The sequence below is a fragment of the Hipposideros armiger genome, unplaced genomic scaffold, assembly GCF_001890085.2.
Source record: "Hipposideros armiger isolate ML-2016 unplaced genomic scaffold, ASM189008v1 scaffold_416, whole genome shotgun sequence".
Lineage (NCBI taxonomy): Eukaryota > Metazoa > Chordata > Mammalia > Chiroptera > Hipposideridae > Hipposideros > Hipposideros armiger.
The window spans coordinates 252,013-270,295 of NW_017731766.1; the positions used below are offsets into that span (position 1 = coordinate 252,013).

Below are 18,283 nucleotides of genomic sequence, written 5' to 3' on the forward strand. Positions count from 1 at the left end.
CACACAACCCAGCTTGCCCTAGGCAGGGGATGCTCTTTGCTGAGGAAATAAAGTTCAAACTCCTCTCCCCGCCTGCTTGCTGAGACCAGAAGTGGTCTCTCCGGCACCATCTTCCCCTCGCACTCCACACCTGCTATCCTTTACATTTCTAATCTGGTTTTGCACATTTAAGAGGACACACACACACACACACACACACACACACACACACACACACACACACACACACACACACACACCCTAGAACCCGCGAGGTGCAAAATTGCCTCCTGTAACTACCAAAACTTAACCAGCCACTCTGGTTGATTTTGTCTTAACGACAGGACAGCAAAGATTTTTACTGAGTCCTCGCTGACTTTTTTTATAGTATTCAAATATGTATATATTATACATGTATATGGTTTTCCTTTTCCTCCTTTAATTTCTTTTTTTTTTTTCCCCCCTGTGCAAGAAAATCTGCTTGGTCCCAGGCAGCCGCTGCTGCTCCTTTGATGTTTTGGTACGCCGTGCGCATGCGCCTCACATTAGAATTACTGCACTGGGCAGACTAAGTTGGATCTCCTGTCTTCAGTGAAACCCTCAATCCCATCAAAAACTAAAGGGATGTGGAGAGTCCGGAAAAAGGGCTACTTTGGGATTTGGTCATTCCCCTTAATAATCGCCGCTGTCTGTGCGCAGAGGTAAGTGTGCCCGACATTTCCCTTTTTCCTTTCTCACTTTGAAGGGCTCTGCCTGCAAACCTCTGCGAGCCGGGATCCGTGTTGAGGATCAGATAGATGCTGAAGACGCTGTGCTTGCAGCCTGACTGATGCCTGTTTATTGTCTTTTCTTTCTTTAGTGTCAATGACCCTAGTAACATGTCCCTGGTTAAGGAGACGGTGGACAGACTCCTGAAAGGCTATGACATACGTCTGAGACCAGATTTTGGAGGTAATGGGGTTGCCTTGGAAATGAGAAACAGCCCAGCTCTAGCCTGTCTTTTTATAAGATGTCTTTGGAGCTTTTTGCATTCGCTGCCTCCCTTCTCCCTCATCGTGGTGCTTGTGGTGTATTGAATGTGTCTCTGTGTTACCATATTGAGAAACTGAGCCAAACTTAAGGTGATTGGTTATTATCCAGCACTTAGATGTGAGACCTTCTTCGTGTGTAGTGGTGATTGCTGTTACAGATCCTTTGCTTCACTGCCTTTGCCTCGTTCAGATACAGATCTTTTAAGTTTAGTTAATGGTGTGTCCAGAGAACCTGGCTTAATGAAGGCAGTCGTGAACATGTTTGAGGACGAGATGTGCAGACAATTGGTTGAGAAGTGGCATTAACCCCTTGTGCCCGCCTACTTTGGAAGAGTTCTGGCTATGGCTTAAAGTGACTGGTGTCTGGATGTGATCCAGCCCCTGCATGAGGCGGTGGGAAGAGAGTTGGGGGGCTGAGGAGCTGAGAGGGTAGGGAGGGTGGGAGGGGGCAAGAAGCATCAGACACCTCTCTCGAGGAAGCTTTGGATACCCTCATGTGTCCGTTTAATTTTGCTTCAGAGTCATATGAAGCTCAAAGAGTTAAAACCTGCATAAAGAAGCAGGGGGTGAGGTGGGAGCGTGGAATGAGGAGGAGAGGCTTTCAACACAACATATTAAATTCTTTTGGGCTAGAGTGGTTCCTATGCTTTGGTGAGTTGTGTGTGTTCTTGAGCTGAGACATCTACATATGTAGATAGAGCTGGAATCCCTCCTCCATGAGGACATGTGTGTGCATGTGCAATACAGCATTTCATAGAGGAGCACCTGCCACCCTTTTTAAAAAAGGAGCAGAGGGCTTGAAGAATTCGAGGATGAGCAGTGGGGAGGAACTTGGGGCAGAATGTCCCATGACCCGGGACAACTCTTGCTAAGAATGAATGAAGTTCTGAGAAATCACGTGGTTGGCCATCTTGGTTTGCAGGTCCGCCTGTGGCTGTGGGAATGAATATTGACATTGCCAGCATCGATATGGTTTCTGAAGTCAATATGGTGAGTACTGAGGTTTATGGCTGGGTCCCTGCAGATCTTCATTTGGGGATGGGGGTAGGTAAAAGGGAGTCAGCCAGTAGGAGTGGGGTGTGTCTGACTATGTGTATGAAGTGGGGGTGCGGGCAGGGCATTTTACTTTGGAATCCATGTGTTTGTGGTTTCAGAGCCAGCTCTTTCTGGTCCCTAAGGATTTTTCCAATTTGGTTCTAATACTTGGGACTTGGCATAAAGCAAGTTAAATGCATCACACATTCACATGCAAAACACAGCCACATGCAGGAGACCCCCTGCAGAAGCCACATTTCCTGAAGTTCAATGGGAAACCCCTTTCATCAAGTGATTTTCTGGTTTGGGGTGGGGTCAGGGAAAGAGGGGAGGGTTTTGATTTGACATTTAACAGAGAATGTAACCTACAAACTAAACTGTAGCAAAAAGGCTGAATAAATGACCAGGTGATTCTCATGTCCACTTGTTGCTCTACGAGAGGTTCTCTTTACAGCTGATGGCGAGCACCGCCCCCAATTGCTCGCCAGCTCCTTTAAGCCCTCAGACCACCAAAACAAATAAAATAAAAATTGGCCATCCTTGTTTTCAAAAGACGAGTTCAGACTTTTGTGTCATCTCCCGTTACTTCTGCAATGCTATTCACCGCCTGTCCGAAGCTTTTACAATGTATGGATAACAGCACTCCTTACTGGCTACCTCCCTGGACTCGGGGCAAGGGCTAAGAGAAAAAGCCTCGGTGTTCCCAACCGGGAAACACTTGTTGGGGGGTTAGTTTCACGCTGGCGCGCCCCCTGCTGTCCATGTTGGGGCACTGCAGGTATACACGACACATTAGTGTCCCAGATACCCACACTTGGGCCATATCTCCAGTGACTATTCTCTGTTTTAGAAGTTTTCCCCTTTGGAAAAGGCTCCCTAGAAGGCCGCATCTGAGTGTAAGATTCCAGCGTCACTTTCAATTCTGATAGCACACAGCACATTTCTCAGAAAATCGTGTTGTGCCATGGTTCCGCCTCGAAATGCAATGCACTGTTAAAGAAGAGGGTGTAGTGTGTAAAGTTTAATGCAAAACACTTCTGAGCCGGCCAACAGGACTTGAAAGTTAAGACACTAACTCAAGAAAGCCGAAGAACTCTGTAATGGACATGCTCTCAACATACATTCCCAGAATTCAAATAAGAGGAAGCTCAAATTACCAGCTTCGTCCCCATTTACACTGCCCAAATATAGGTGATAATCCCGAGGTAGCACAAGATTATGAAACATTTCATGACTACTGGAGGGAATATTCAGTTATTTCAGTAATGTTTTAATGATTTGTGTCTTCTTACTTTCCAATCAGTGCCCAAGTTTTTACCATATGGGATATAAACACAGATAAGAGACAGTATTGGATGATTCCGAACCACAGATTTCCTATACATTTTGAAAATCCCTTGTGTGGGTAGAGAGTGTTTCTTTCTTGGGATACTATTTAATTTCTCAGGTATATAAATATTCAGTTCTGTGATATTTTAGAGGTCTTCCGTCGGTTTATACTTTGAGTTTTACCATTAAAAAAAATTAAAGCTGTTCCAATGTGGCTACCCCCTAAGTCCCAATTACTTGAGTATACATTGTGTTGCTAAAAACAGTGACACAGAAATCAGGTGTGGTTCAGTGTGCCCCACACATGATTGAATTAGACGCCTCTCTTTTGCATTTTTATTTATTTATGCTCTTTTCTCCCCCCAAATTTCATTTCACCATTTTTCCTTTTAGAGTGTCACAAAATGGGATTTTATAGAAAACTTAAGAAATATTTAGAATCCAAAGAGACAATGATGAGATGATTAGGAATTGCTGCAATAGATGAGCTAATAACGTAGATGTATTATATTCCAAATTGTTTAGAGCCGTAGAGGGCTGTGTTTTTGGGTTTGTTTTTTTCCTTCTTAAATTTTGTTCATGTTTGACCCGCATGCCACATTTTGGAGAGGTATCTGAATTGGACACAGTGCCAAGGCCTGCTAGTCAAAATATAGACCCAGCTAAGGCAAAGTGTCATCTCCTAAGGTTATTTACTGTTGCTGAAAAATCATGGGATGCTGAAAGTGTAAAAAACAAATGTCAGGCTGTAAATAGGACAGTAGGGTAGCATTAATGAGTAGAGCCAAGTGTTAAAAACCCCATGCCCGATTCCTTTCTTAGCCTAATGCTGACACAAGGGGACTTGTCCCAACACATTTTTACTTGTTATAAAATAAACACATTTCCAATAGCAATCTTAGAGGCCTTAAGTTAATCCTTCAAAGAAACATTTTGTGGTATTGCTATTTTATTTAAACACTAGTCTTTGATTTGAAGCAACAGATGGGCAATGCCATCACTGGTATCTAAATAAAATAAGATATTTTGGGGCACGTTGCCCCCTGTATACAGGTCTTAAAGGATTAGGATTTTTGATTATATTCCATTTTGAAAGAATGGTTGATTGATTATTTAATAAAACCTCAAAATTGGTTAACATACATGTTTCTACCTTATTATTCTTTGTGGCCTGTAACCTCTTGTCATTGTAACTTTTATTATAGCAAATCTTCCTTTGAAGAATGGTAGGCACCAGACCATTTAAATTGTCATTGACTCATTTGTACCAATAGAAAACGGTCCTTGTTGGTGTGGTGATCCTGGTAAATGGAAGTGCTCGAAAAACCCTGAACTGAGTCAGGAGTCTCGGATACTTGTTCTGCTTCTGCTGCTCAGGCATCCTGAGGGAATGACTCACCTGTTAAAGGGGTGTGGTAGCCCCACATTTACCTATCTCAGGTGACCATCAGAATTAATGTAATGATATATGTGGAAGGTACTGATGCTGTATGAACATAGCTTATGTAAAAGACTGAATACCAGGCTGTCACTCAAGAGACCCAGTGTCCACTCAAGCTGCTACCCTAAGTGTGGTTGGGTCAGTAATTGGCATTAGTAAGTCTCAGTTACCTTATGTTTCAAATGAGAGGGGATATGTTAAGTTGATTTCCAATTCAAAGTTATATGTGTCTCTGGTTTGGTTTATCATAATTGCTCTGTTGGGTACAAAGAAGTTTTAGGAAACTTGGAAATCCAGCACAGACTAAGGAAAATGCAGAATTCCTAAGTGGCATACAGTTGTGAGTTCTTACTCAGCAGGGTGATGGTGTTATCTTACTCAGCCATGTGACTCAGGTGACTGCTGGCTCAATGGAAGATCTTTGGAAGAACATGATCTCAATTAGAATGCTCCTGAGCAGAACGCTTGGCTTTAGAATGAAATATTTTTAGATGTCTTGGTTAAATTGGCAGGAATCTCTTTGTTAAGATTCTTGATGAAAAGTGCATTTTAAGATCTAAAATTGGCTCTGAGGACTATGCACTGAAATAGATTTCTCTTCATTTGAAACAGATTCTTCTCCATCTTGAAACAACGCATTTGCCAACCAAAGAGTAAAGCACTATTTCACTTTTGAGGAAAGAGTTCTAGTAAACACATACACAAATTACCTTTTCATGGGATGGCAAATGGAGAAAAGTACTGCCTTAAAAAAGAAACAAAACAGATGTTTTCTTGTATCACCAGCTGCAAAGTTTAAAATTCAATTCAACACAAATACTTATTTAGCGGCTACTATGATCCAACCATGTCTTAGGCCTTAGGAACAGAGCAGTGATGAACACCAGCTTATCCCCTGCCCTCATGAAATGTAGTATATAGGTGTTCACTAGTCTTAATTCTACTGCAGGCTTTTACTTAGCGTATGTCTTATCTTTTCCCTAAAATTTTTCTGAATATCCAGTGAGTACTTAGTGGTCTGTGTCTCCCCTGGACTTCTTTGTCTCTTGTTGACTTTACTACATCATCCACTTGTTATTTGGTATTTTTAGTTGCTTTATATGTTACATATTTATTCTGTCTTCCTAATAATTCATGTTTATAAAATACATATAGACAAAATTATTGTATCTCACCTCATGCGGTTTTGACTGTATACAGTTGTTTGTTGGCTACTTGATTCCTGGTGAATGACACAAATATTGAGTGAAGTACTCATTTTTATGGCAGTAATTTGTTATTATACACAGACAGTATACCATATATTTGGAGAAACAGAGAATAGAATCATAGTCCTAAATTTCAAGGCACTCACTGTTTAAACTAAGACATATAGAAAGAATCACAATATAGGATCATAAGTGCTTTGAAAGAGAAAACATATAGGGACTATTGGAAATATAGAATATGAGGCATTACAAAGGAATTTGGTAGATGAAGTTGGGAGTTAGAAGTCTATGCATATGTTTTATGCAGAATGATGGCATATAGGAGAATGAGACAAAGAAAAAATAAGTGGGGTTACAGATTTGCACGTAGCTGAAAATGGCTGTAATTGGAAGTGGAAATGAGGAGGTGAGAGTTGGCATTGAGGTCATAGGTGGTGATCAGATTATGAAGACAATTTTGGTGGTTTGCTGAAGAGTTTAAATTTTGTGACCCATGAAAAGATGTAAATTGTAGAATCACAGAAACAGATTCACACTTCAGGAAGATGCTTCTGAGGTGTGGAGGGTGGATTGAAGTGGAGCAAGGCCTAACGTTGGGCATAAGATGAAAACCCTCTGAAAAATCCAGGAACGATTGATTAACTAAGGCAGGTACGTAAAGGAGAAAATATACAATCAGGGCATTTACAAGGTAGAAGTGACAGGACTTGGTGAATCCCAGGCTTCTCATGGTGTCATGTATTGATACACAGAACATAGCAAAAACAGCCGAGCTGAGAAGGGAGGGGTGGCGATGAGGCATGTGGGCAGACACTGAGTTCAGCCTGGGAAATGGTGACTTCTCTATACATGTGGAACCTCCAAAAGCCTGGAGTTAAGTAAGGAGTCGTGACTAGACAGATGAACTTGGACATGTCAGCATGTAAGTGGTACTACTTATTATAACTGTATGAATGGATACAATTAAACAACAGAATGTGATAAGACAGTTAAAAATGGAGATCTGGTGAGCGCTGTGATTTAAGTAGTGGAAAGGAGCCTACTGAGGAGATGAATAAGTAGCTACGCAGCCGTCAGAGAGTTAGCATGAGAGCCTGCAGAGAATAGCGTCTTCAAAGCTGAGGCACAAGAGAGGTTCAAACAAAGGGAATGGTCAGCTGTCCCATATTAAACAGAACCAGTAACTTGCACAGCTGAAAGCCCTTTCATATTAGGATATAAAAGACCAGGTTGCGGGGCAGGAGGCAAACCCACCAGCAACGGGCTTCAGGTGCAGAAGGCAACGTGGCCACCCCTTTGGAGTTGAGGAGCGCTTTTATACGTTATGTTTGGGAGAAGAAGGATGTAAGTTGTTTTGAAAGAATTTACATTGGCTGCAGATGAGAGGGGGTTAGGATAAGGTGAAGCACGGGCCGTTCTTTGATCGGAGCACATCCGTAAGGAAGACATAGTTACTAGTTTGGGTTGGTTCCAGGCAACAGCCTTGAAAATCCCTGCGTACGTGGGTTGCGGTGGCCCATCTATTGTAGCAGAAGCCGGGATGTAGTCGCAGAACTCCAACATACATTCAGGAATGCGAGCAGTCTTTGGTCAGCTGGCCCCCAGCTCCTAACAGCTGTCTTTCTCTCCCTCTCTGACCCCCCTGTAATTTAATTTAGGACATTTCAGTTTTTTTGTTTTTACTTGAGAGTCAGATGCCACAAGGATTAATTGAAATAAGTCCTGAGACGTGTCTCCCGGATAGAGTAACAAAGCTCATTGGCAAATGTAGCAAAAGGAGATTTAGTGGATGAAGCTACATTTGTGAACAGTTTGGATCGGAAGTGCAGTGGGGGAGAGGGTAATTGAGGAATGGAGCCGTTTAATTTGGAGGAGGAACATCCCTGAGAAGGGCATAGGTTGCACATGGGAAGTGGGAAATGCGCTGGGGGCACAGAGAGGAAGCTAAAGTCTTGCTTGATGGAAGACCTCTATATCCTGTGACATAGGAGGCACTTTCTTTTGAGGTTAGAGGAGGTTAAAATGGGCCGCTGTGGAGAATGCGTAAGTGAGGTTCCCTGGGACGCTCGGACGGATATCCAAGAAGCACGAAGCATGGTGAAGGGGATGTGAACACTCACTCGCCACAGGCAGGCTTTAAGCAAGTGATGCTTAGAAGCTCTCCTTCTCAGTTTAGCAAGCTGTCATGCTCTTTCCGTTTTAGCATTTTCTACCATCGTCGTAACACTAATATAATACAATAATTATAGCTACTGCTTATTGAGTCCATAACTTGTGCAAGTATCATGTTGATATACGTTATATCATCCACTCCTGTAAAGAATGAGATGGTTACTATCAACCTATTTCCAAAAGAGGAACCTGAGGCTCAGAGAAGTTAGGTGACTTGGTCAAGGTCACACAGTTAGCCGATGACTGACTCCATGTTCTTCAGCCTGAGCCACCCCACTAGATTGCAACTTTAAATGTAAAAAACAAATAATTTCCATTCCTTGAGGATCCTGTTTTGTTGTAGTTGTCGTTTGTATTTATTATTTTTTATCAGATAAACTAGTCAGAAGATATTACTGTTACTCCTCTCTTCACCTTGAAAAATATATCTTAATTTCATGAAAATTATTTTTTCAAGTACGTACTTTATTCAGTGTGTATTAAATATAAGATACGGTCCTCGTTCTTGAGAAACTTACATTTTATGTTACATCTGTTGAGCACAATTTAAACTAAGCAATAAAGGAAGTTTATGTAGGATCTTGGAGAGTCAAGGATGCCGGTTATGTCATAATTTTTTTCATCATGAATGGGTACCATTTAGCTTAAGAATTATCCTATTGCTGTAGCAGAATCTCTCAGATAAACATTAAGGCCAATAATTGTCACTAAATGTTGGCTGCTACATGGTCAAGAGCCGTAAACTGTCAAGTGGTTTGAAGCTGTGGGTGGGCACTCATGACAAGACCATACCCTCTCCCTTTCTTCTTTTATTAAGAATTAATTTTCAATTGAATTTTTTTTCCCCATTGAGAACACATTTTTGAGATTTCTGATAAATTGCTCCCGCAGATAATTCTCTTAAAGGTGGTAGAGATTTTTTTCTTCTCTTAGATATTTCCTTCCTCCATCCCAAATAATATAAATGAGACTCACTATAAAGATTACATCTCTAGAAGGCATATTCCTCTATTTGAGAACAACTATGCCACTTGCTATTGAAAGTTTATAAATCTGTTTCTGTTGGTTCACTCTTACGGCAAATTATTTGCTCTTGCTCTGTGAACAATGCCTTTGATTGAATGTGACATGAAATCAAGACCTCATCTACTCTGCCGGAGAAGACAGTCAAAGGAAGTACCTCAAGTTTTGTATTTTCAAAGCGTGTGTGTGCTTCAGGACGCTTTCCGTCCCGCACCGAGTGATCCAATGATCCTGGGAATTCCTATAAAAATGTAATCAGAGGAAGTGTTTTGTTTTGTTGTTAAGCATTGAGGAGAGGAGCTTAGTTCTAGGAGTGGGCACTGACTTGTTTTGTGACCATACCATAACAGGGTTTCTTCACCTCAGCACCGTTGGCATGTACGGACCTATCACTCATTGCTGTGGGGGTTATCCTGTGCATTGTAGGATGTTTAGCAGCTTCTCTGGCCTCTACTCACTAGATGCCAGAGGTACCCCCACAGCCATGAAAACCAAAAATGTCTCAGAAATTGCCAAATGTGCCCTGAGGGAGTGGAATTGTCCCCAGTTGAGAAACAGGGATAAAGAATGGCAATGTGCTTTTTGTCTCCAAACAGGTAGAGAGAAGAAGGAGATTTTTTTCATTAAGTAATAGATTTTGTGTTTAATTGCCATTTTCATTCTTGTTTACTGGTACGTTGTGACCAAACCAATTTTAAAATACCAACAAACATCAAAGGCAAAAGTTGTCCATGTCCCAAACACTTCATTAAAACTGTATTTTAATTTCCCTATGTTACCTTTTAGTTCTTGTCTATTTGCTTATTCATATTTTACACATTGACCTTATTGTAATTTTGTAGGGAATTTTATAGCCTATATTTTTCTTAGCAGACCATGAGTATTTTCAGTTTTATGATTTCTTAAAAAAACAAATCTACACACCAATGAAAATTGGTGTGTTTTTTCATGCAATTTCCATGATCTTACTAGTATATCTAAACATATGAATGTATTGGCATTTTCTTTTTTATTCATTGTGTGTTTTGTTCTAAAAGGATTTCAAAAACACATTTAATAGATTATTAGTCTTAATTCTAGCTACAGACTATTTGAAAATAAACGCATTTACTTTTACTTATACAACATTAACTATAATATACAGATCATATGCAAAATAGAGAACTAGATTTAAAAAGCATATAAATGGAAATTTTTTTAAGTTCTATATATCAATTTGAGTCACATTTACATATCTACTCTTTACTCTGTTTCTATCCTGATATTACTGAGTTTTTCCGAAATTAATTTACATTTTTGGACAACATAAAAATTACTTTGAATGAGGTGGTTAAGAGAAATAAGAAAGTAGATGGTTTTGAATTTTTAAAAGATACAAACACCAGTTTTTAAAAGACACAAACATATATTTGCAAATATATGTTTTATTAAACAAGGAGAGAAATAGGTTTGCATTATCCTATCATTATTTATATGGAAAAATATGGGGGTGTCTCTAGCCCATTGGCTCTCGCTGATGCTCGTTTTGTTAACATTCCATCTGCATTTTTGCTGCCAAGTCTCCTTTTCCTTGCTCTATAATTTGGCATCTACAGCCCACTTACCTGCCAAGAGGTCTTAACTTAGAAGCAATTGTTTGGGCAATTGAAGGTGAAATAACTTCTCACACAATGGCAACAATTTAATGAAGTTTTGGGGCCAATCTACACGTATCTTAGAAAAATGATAGATGAATAAGCCATGGAGGAAGATCAGAGATTTTGAGGTGTGCAAATATGTGGTCAGTGTCTGCATGCATCCCCAGTGCCTGGCACGAAGCCTGACAATTAGTAGATGTTCAACAATATGCATTGAATGGATTTTTTGGATGAGTAATTGAGGGGCTACAGTATATCATTGCTACCAGCAAGTATTTATCAAGTGCTAGCATAACCCACACAGTGCCAGGCAGGTATGTCATGGGAGGACATAAAATAGTCTTTATTTTGGGGCTAAGGCTCTCTCTAGAGTTGGGAAAGATTAACCTTGATTCCCTGAGTAGGGAGGTGAGGGTTGATGGACAGAAGAGTGTTTCAGGTGGTGGGAAAGGAGCGTGGTGTATCCCTCAGAGGAGTCAAAATTAAAGGTTGAGAACGAGGTTTTCACAGTGATTTTCAGACTTTGCTGCACACTAGTAATCTAAGTCTTTTCAGGGCCCATATCTACAGCCTGATTCAGTAGGCCTGGGGGGAGGGTGTGGGGGAGTTCAGGAATCTGCATGTTTGAAAGCCTTCACACTGCTTTACAGCTTGGGGTTTTCCATGAAAATAAGAGTACAATGACTAATGGAAAATCAAAGTCTGTTTTACTCTGCATATTCTTCTGCTAATGGGAAAATTATTGAATAGTAGGGCTGGTAATATAGATAATTCAAAGGTGATTGCTGTTTTCTATCAAAACAGTCCTATTTATTCTTACCTTTCAGCTTCTAAAGCATCAACATAGAAAAAGTCATGTTTCAGAGAGTGTGCTGTTCATCCCCTCCAGGATGGAGTATTTGTTTTAAAATAATTATTAAATTTTCCAGCTTCTTAGGACTACAAGTTAACTGTATTGACAGTCAGACAACTAACTTTTAAACAAATATACAAAAATCATCTTTAAAAATTGTCAGTTTTCGTGAGGCGTGGAGAATCTACATCAACTGTAGATTTTTCAGGAACTATTTTTTAACATTGATATTAAGTGAAATGATTTATAGGCTATTTTAAAGAATATCATAAAATAAGAAAAAGGTTTAAATATAAGTAAATAGGTCCCAGTTACTGAGTTGTAAAATCTAATCACAATTCTGTGCACTTACTGTTGTTGAAGTCGCTGTGCTAACCACCCCCCCCCCGCAAAAAAAGAAATTTAAGTACTTTTTGTGTTAGTTTTCTTTTCTTTTCTTTTTTTTTTATCAACATACAAAGAAACTTCAAGACGTATTTTGTAAATACATACTTCTATTTCTTTGGCCAAATGAGAGTTTGAATTAGTAGACTGAAGATCTCTTGAAATGTTCTCTGTTTGACCAGTTGTATAAATCACTTTTCTTTCAAACACTCACTGTTAAGTTAGCTCACTTTTTTCACACTGGTGGGGCTGATCTGCTAGGCTGTGTAAATTTGCACCTGGTTTATGTATTGGAAGAATGATCATAAGTGTTTACTTGAATCACATGAGTATGCGTGTATGGCAAAGCATTTTTTTTTAACAATTCATTAGAGAATGATACCCTTATTATTTCAAAAGTCGTAATATTATAAGAACTTGTTACATTTACAGATGAAAGATCCATGGAATTATAGACTACATAAAAAAAAAGTTTCCTTATTTATCTGAGATTTTTTTGAATGCTTTATTTTAGACTTTAGATTTTAGAGACCCAATTCTGTTCTGTAGGAAATCTGAGTAAAATAATTTTGCTAATTGCTTTCATAACACCACCAAGTAATATTTTCTGGCAAATAATCTGTGGTTATCTGGAAAGATCAGTCATCATTTTAAAATCTTAATTGCAAATTTTCTAAAAGACCATAAAGTATCTATTTAATGAACCATCATTTAAACCCGCATTTAAAATGACTTTATCTTGTTATTTTACCGAATTAACTGTGACCACCATCACCTCCTAGACCACACAGGTGGAAATTTCTTATAATGGAATTTTCTTAGGATGCTTAGTCCAAGTGGCAAATATTAGAAATGTGTCCTGGGGTAAAATTCCCAGATTTGGACAAAAACAAAACAAAAACAAAAACTTCTTATTTATGCTCTCATTTGAAAAAAATGCCACAGTCCTGGAGCTCTGAGCACCCAGTCTTTGTGCTTTTGTGCACGGTGCAATTATAGCAGGAACAAAACTTGATGAAACCAAATGCTACTTACACCGTTGGGCTTTAAAGAGAGAGAGTGAACCAGAGACACAAAGATATAGAGGCTCAGATAGGGAGGTGGAGAGAGACAGACATATGTAGTTCTTATCCTGTGGAGTTTGCAATATGCTTGCATTAGATAAGAAATAGCAGAAGACCTTTTTTACAAGGGTAGCTGGGTTTTGCTTAGTATAAATGAATATTTTATAAAATATGCAACAAGGATTTGCCATGTAAGAATGTGTATATAATCAGGGACTGTCCTTTTGAATTTATATGATAGGGGATCAACAGTATCAAAGTACATGCAAATTATCTTTGTTATTTTAGTCATTTGATAGTTTATAAACAAATATTTTAAATAAAAAGGGTCAGTGAAAAACAGGACTTGGAAAATTACATTATACCTTTGACATATAACTGGGTTGTATTATAACTAAAAACACTACAAAAACCACTACCATTTATTGAGAATATTCTATGAAATGAAATGTAATTTTTCAATGATTTCACATTTAAACCTCAAAAATTACAAAATAAGAAATATCATTACATTTTACAGAACAGTAAATAGCATTAGAAGATTTCTGTTAGAACCTATTAGAACCAAGACAATACAGCCCTCAGTATTTCATAACTAAAAAGCGCTGGAATGGGGAGTTGAGCCCCATCTGTCCTCTATCCCATTTATTTTGTGTTTTTCTCAAGTTGAAGGAAAAGGAAGTTGAAAAAATTGAACGGGCCTGCCTCCATCTTAATCTCTCAGGATGATTGTTAATAATCCACATTCCAGCTCCCCAGATGACTTTGGAACCTACAAAAATCAAACAAATTGGACAGAAAGAATAATATCTGTAATATGCAAAAGAAGACAGCCTAAGTCATTTAAAAATCAATTAGAATAGTAATTATCACTGTTTCAGCATCATTAGGGTTTGTGGATAAGTTGAAGATTATGATTTGCTTTATTTGTGGTTGTTATAAATTTTCATCACTGAGGAATAAATTCAGTTCTTCATCAAAACAAAACTCTGCCCTGAAAAATGCATATTGCAATCCCGAGAATTAATAGGAAAATTAGGTTTCGATTAAATTTTATGAGAGACTTTTAGAACCAAAAAAGATGTCAGCACTTTATATATCCTGTTAGTTTAATAAGGCAGTACCTATCTCAGAATACTCGGTAAAATGATAATTAGTATTTGTGTGAAATAATAATTGTGATGTATTTCAGGATCAGTCCAAGATTTGTGTACCTCAAGTTTGGGAAAAATATGTGGCTTAAACAAAATACTTCTAATGTATGTTCTTCTTTTCTACTTTATCAAATAATCAACTGGGTTGATAAAAATTAAGAATAAAATTTGGCCGGGTGTGTGTGTATGTGTGTGGGTGTGCGTGTGTAACTTTAAAATAGCTATTGAGTTCTGTATTTGTTTTAAAAGTGAGCAGCCCTTGTACTAAAATATGCTATTGAATTTTTTAGAGGTTATTTGTAATTATTGCTAAAAGGTTAGTAGGGTCAGTGTTTATTTCAAAAGCAGGTACGTTCTAGGAAGATTTGGATTTGTCCTGAATTTGTCACTAATGATAAAACCTTGTACACATTTCTTAAATTGTGCTCCACAGTTTCTATATTTGGAAATTGAAGAAATTAAATGAAAGTTATAAGGTAACTTTTAGCTGTTTGTCATGTTTGTTTTGTAAAGCAGGTAAATTTGTCTGTCATAGATTTTTCTTAAAATTCTGTGATTTTTTAACTCTGAATTGTTATTACTTATTTCTGTTCATTGAGAAAAATCAGTAATATAGTAAACTTCAATGAAAAGTGAAGATTTTTATCAATGTTGTCACCCAGAAATAAATACGGTTAGCAAAATAATCGCTAAACCTGTATACTTTTTGGGAATTCACATGCATGCACATGAAATAGAATTATCATATTGTATAATGTGATCTCTGCGCGTAACATCTTTTGTGAACATCTTTTGATGCCACCTAAATTTTTTCAATGACATAGTACTGATGGTTGCATATAATTTGATTGTATGGCTGTACCATATTTATTAAATCAATTATCTGTTGATGGACATTATCATTATTCAGGGGGATTTTTATTGTGAACTGAACTATATTAAACAGTCCTGTGTGTCATTGATGGAATTGTAAAATTATTTCCCCTCATAAATTCTTAAAAGTGAGATTACTGAAAACCAGAGTTTGCACATTTTAGATATTTAAACATATTACAAAGCTATCCTTTTAAAATGTGCTAATTTATGTTCATACCACCAGTGGATGCAAGTTCCACTGCACACAGAAACCAGTCCTGGGTATCTCCCTCAGTGTGTTCATTATTTCTACCTTTGCTAATTGGCTATGTGAAATTGGTAATTTTCTTGATTTATTATTATTATTATTAATAATTTTATTTCGAGGTAACTGTCTCAAACACCTTTTTGTGTTTATAAGCCATTTATATTTCTTCTCTCTGTCTTGCCGTTTCATGTCATTTATTGATTTTTATTGGAGGACTTATTTTTTTCTTATTTGTTATAGCATCCTATATATTAAGATGATTAACGCGGTGTCATATATTGCAAACATATTTTCTTGTGTAATAACTTTGTGATAAATATATTTAGTGTTCAGAAGTTTATATTTGTATGCACTAAAATATGTTATGGTTTTTTACTTTGGTTTTCAGACTTTGAAAATCTTGTTCACCTCAAGATTTTTTTTTTTAAAGTTCAAATGATCTTTCAGTATTTTATGTATTTTTTCACATAAATATTGAACCATTTGAGATGTATACGTGCATTAGAGTAAGTTCTGAAGCAGGAATATATATAGATAGGGGATAGATAGATGGGTAAATACATAGATAGATGTCATAATAACACTGAATTAAGTAATCTATCTTTTCCCACATGACTTGAAATGTCTTTATCATACACAAAATCTCATGTCCTCAGGTCTTTCATTTTGCTGTATAATTTGCCTCATTAATATTTTCCATATTTTTGTGCCAGCTCCATATGGTTTTAATTATTAAAGTTCTAAATATCAACACAAATCTACCCTCATTAGGTTTCTACTTAATTATACTTAGCCATTTATGAAATAGTTATGATTTTATAATCTAAGTTTGAGCAAGTTAAAAAGTTCTATTATTTTGGTTGTAATTCCATTTAAATTCATTGAGGAATTTGGAAGGAAATTTACTTCTCAACAGTATTGGTTTTTCTTATTGAAGAACATACTATTTTTCTCTATTTATACATGTTCTTCACTAAAATTTTATAGTTTTCTCCACGTGAGTCTTGCATATTCCTTGTTAAATTTATTCCCATAGGCCTTGCATAATTCTTGTTAAATTTATTCTTTACTACTTTATAGTCTTTTATAGTTATTAAAAATGATATTTTTATATCCAATTATTATTTTTAATTCTTGGCCAAAAGAGAAAATGCCAAATATACATTTGAAAAGGGGTGTCTTTTAACTTTGCAACTCAGGGTACCATTTCCATTTTAATTTGCACATGAGGGTGCCTTGAGTATCACCAACATATTTGAAATGTATGTGTAGAAACATTATGTACTTTTTTGCAGCTTATTATAGCCCTAATACATTTAAACATTTAAAAATGATTGTCTTATTCAGTTTCGATATTCTATATAGGACTCATTTAATTGGTCCCATAGAACCAACATGAGTTACCACTGAGGGCATGTAGCCTTAAAAGATTCCTTCTATTTTTATAACCTTATTGAGTAACATTTAGATTTAGAACCATAGTCCCTGATTAATGTATCCCATTTTTATCTTGCACATGATAAACCTTATGAAAATACGAAAACTTTTTTGGATGTAGTAAGTCAAATCATCATCCTGTGCTCCATGTAATAATCTCTGGTGTCCATTGCTTGAGGTATCAATAGTTGAATTATAAATAGTTGAAGAGGACTATTTCATGTTGAGAACAGTTACAGCCAGAGAATACAATAGTATAACTGATACCCTGTGAATTAATATTGCCACATGTGCCTGTTTCACAGAGAAGAGTTGTCTGGATTCAATACTAAATATGATCAAGACTTTTATCCAGGGACTTGATCACCAGAAGACAGAGAACCGTAGAAACTCTCCCATTATGGTAGCCTAAATTCATAATTGGTGTGATTGTTTCAAATGCATTGACTTATTAACTCAAACTGTCCAGTAAAGCAAATTACCATCTTCAGCTAAGGATGGATGGTTTAGTTGTGCATGAAGTTTGAGATTTCTAGAAAATATCTCAATATATATTACAAAAGTTTAGAGAAAACATGCCGTATATATTTTAGGGGATTTAGTGACTCTTCCATTGAATTGTAACTTTTGGGTAAATCAGATGTGTCTTTGAGGGAAAAAAAAACAAAAAGTTCAGAAGCTGCAGGAAGAAAGAATTTCTGTAAACTAGTCGGCAGCATCTAGTATTTGGCTGTCACATGCATAGTCTCACACACACATACACCTCACATATATATATATATATAACATAAAATTGAGTATAAAATGGTTATTTTTTTCCTGTTTAAGTGCTTATTATCCTCAGGTTGAATTATTTAATACTGATAAACTTAAGTTAGATACATAGAAGGCTGAGATACTCGTATATTGTGAAATGACAATGTCACATACATCAACTTCAAAAGACTACAGCCTTGAACGGGAAAATGTGCTTTGTGTAATTCAATATAGGCAAACTCTAAGAACGCTAGAATTCCATGCTATTTTGCATGTGTTTACTGAATATACATTTTTACATGCAAAATGAAATGCCTATATTAGATGCATGTTTTTTTTTTAAAGTATTGATATGCTGCATGTCAATGAATTGATTTCTGATTGATATATCAAGGGAGGTTTGGTCTTCACATCTGTGTCTAGTTTCTGTGTTTTTATTAAAAAATACAGATATAGTATTATTGTAAATAGAATACTGAATACAGCACAGTTGAAAGGGAATTTGATTCTTAATGATCTATAGATTTATTTCCCTTGATAAAGATAATTATAAAATGTTATCTTCATAGATACACTTTATAATATTTTATTTTCAAACTGAATTTTTATGAGACATGCTTTTTTGATGATTGTGCTCATCTCTATTCAACTAGTGTT

At 37.0% G+C, this 18,283-nt stretch overlaps 1 protein-coding gene across 2 annotated transcripts in view; it reads left to right on the forward strand.

The window, feature by feature from the left end:
* Positions 1-211: 211 nt before the first annotated feature.
* Positions 212-18,283, forward strand: part of GABRB2 (gamma-aminobutyric acid type A receptor subunit beta2) — a 218,847-nt gene continuing 200,775 nt past the window's right edge. The window contains exons 1-3 of one of the 2 annotated variants that reach the window (XM_019664092.1): positions 212-680; positions 839-930; positions 1,933-2,000. In XM_019664092.1, coding sequence (XP_019519637.1) covers positions 604-680; positions 839-930; positions 1,933-2,000 — 237 coding nt within the window. In that variant the 5' untranslated portion in view covers positions 212-603. The remainder of the gene's footprint in view (positions 681-838; positions 931-1,932; positions 2,001-18,283) is intronic. The other variant, XM_019664093.1, reaches the window with a different exon arrangement.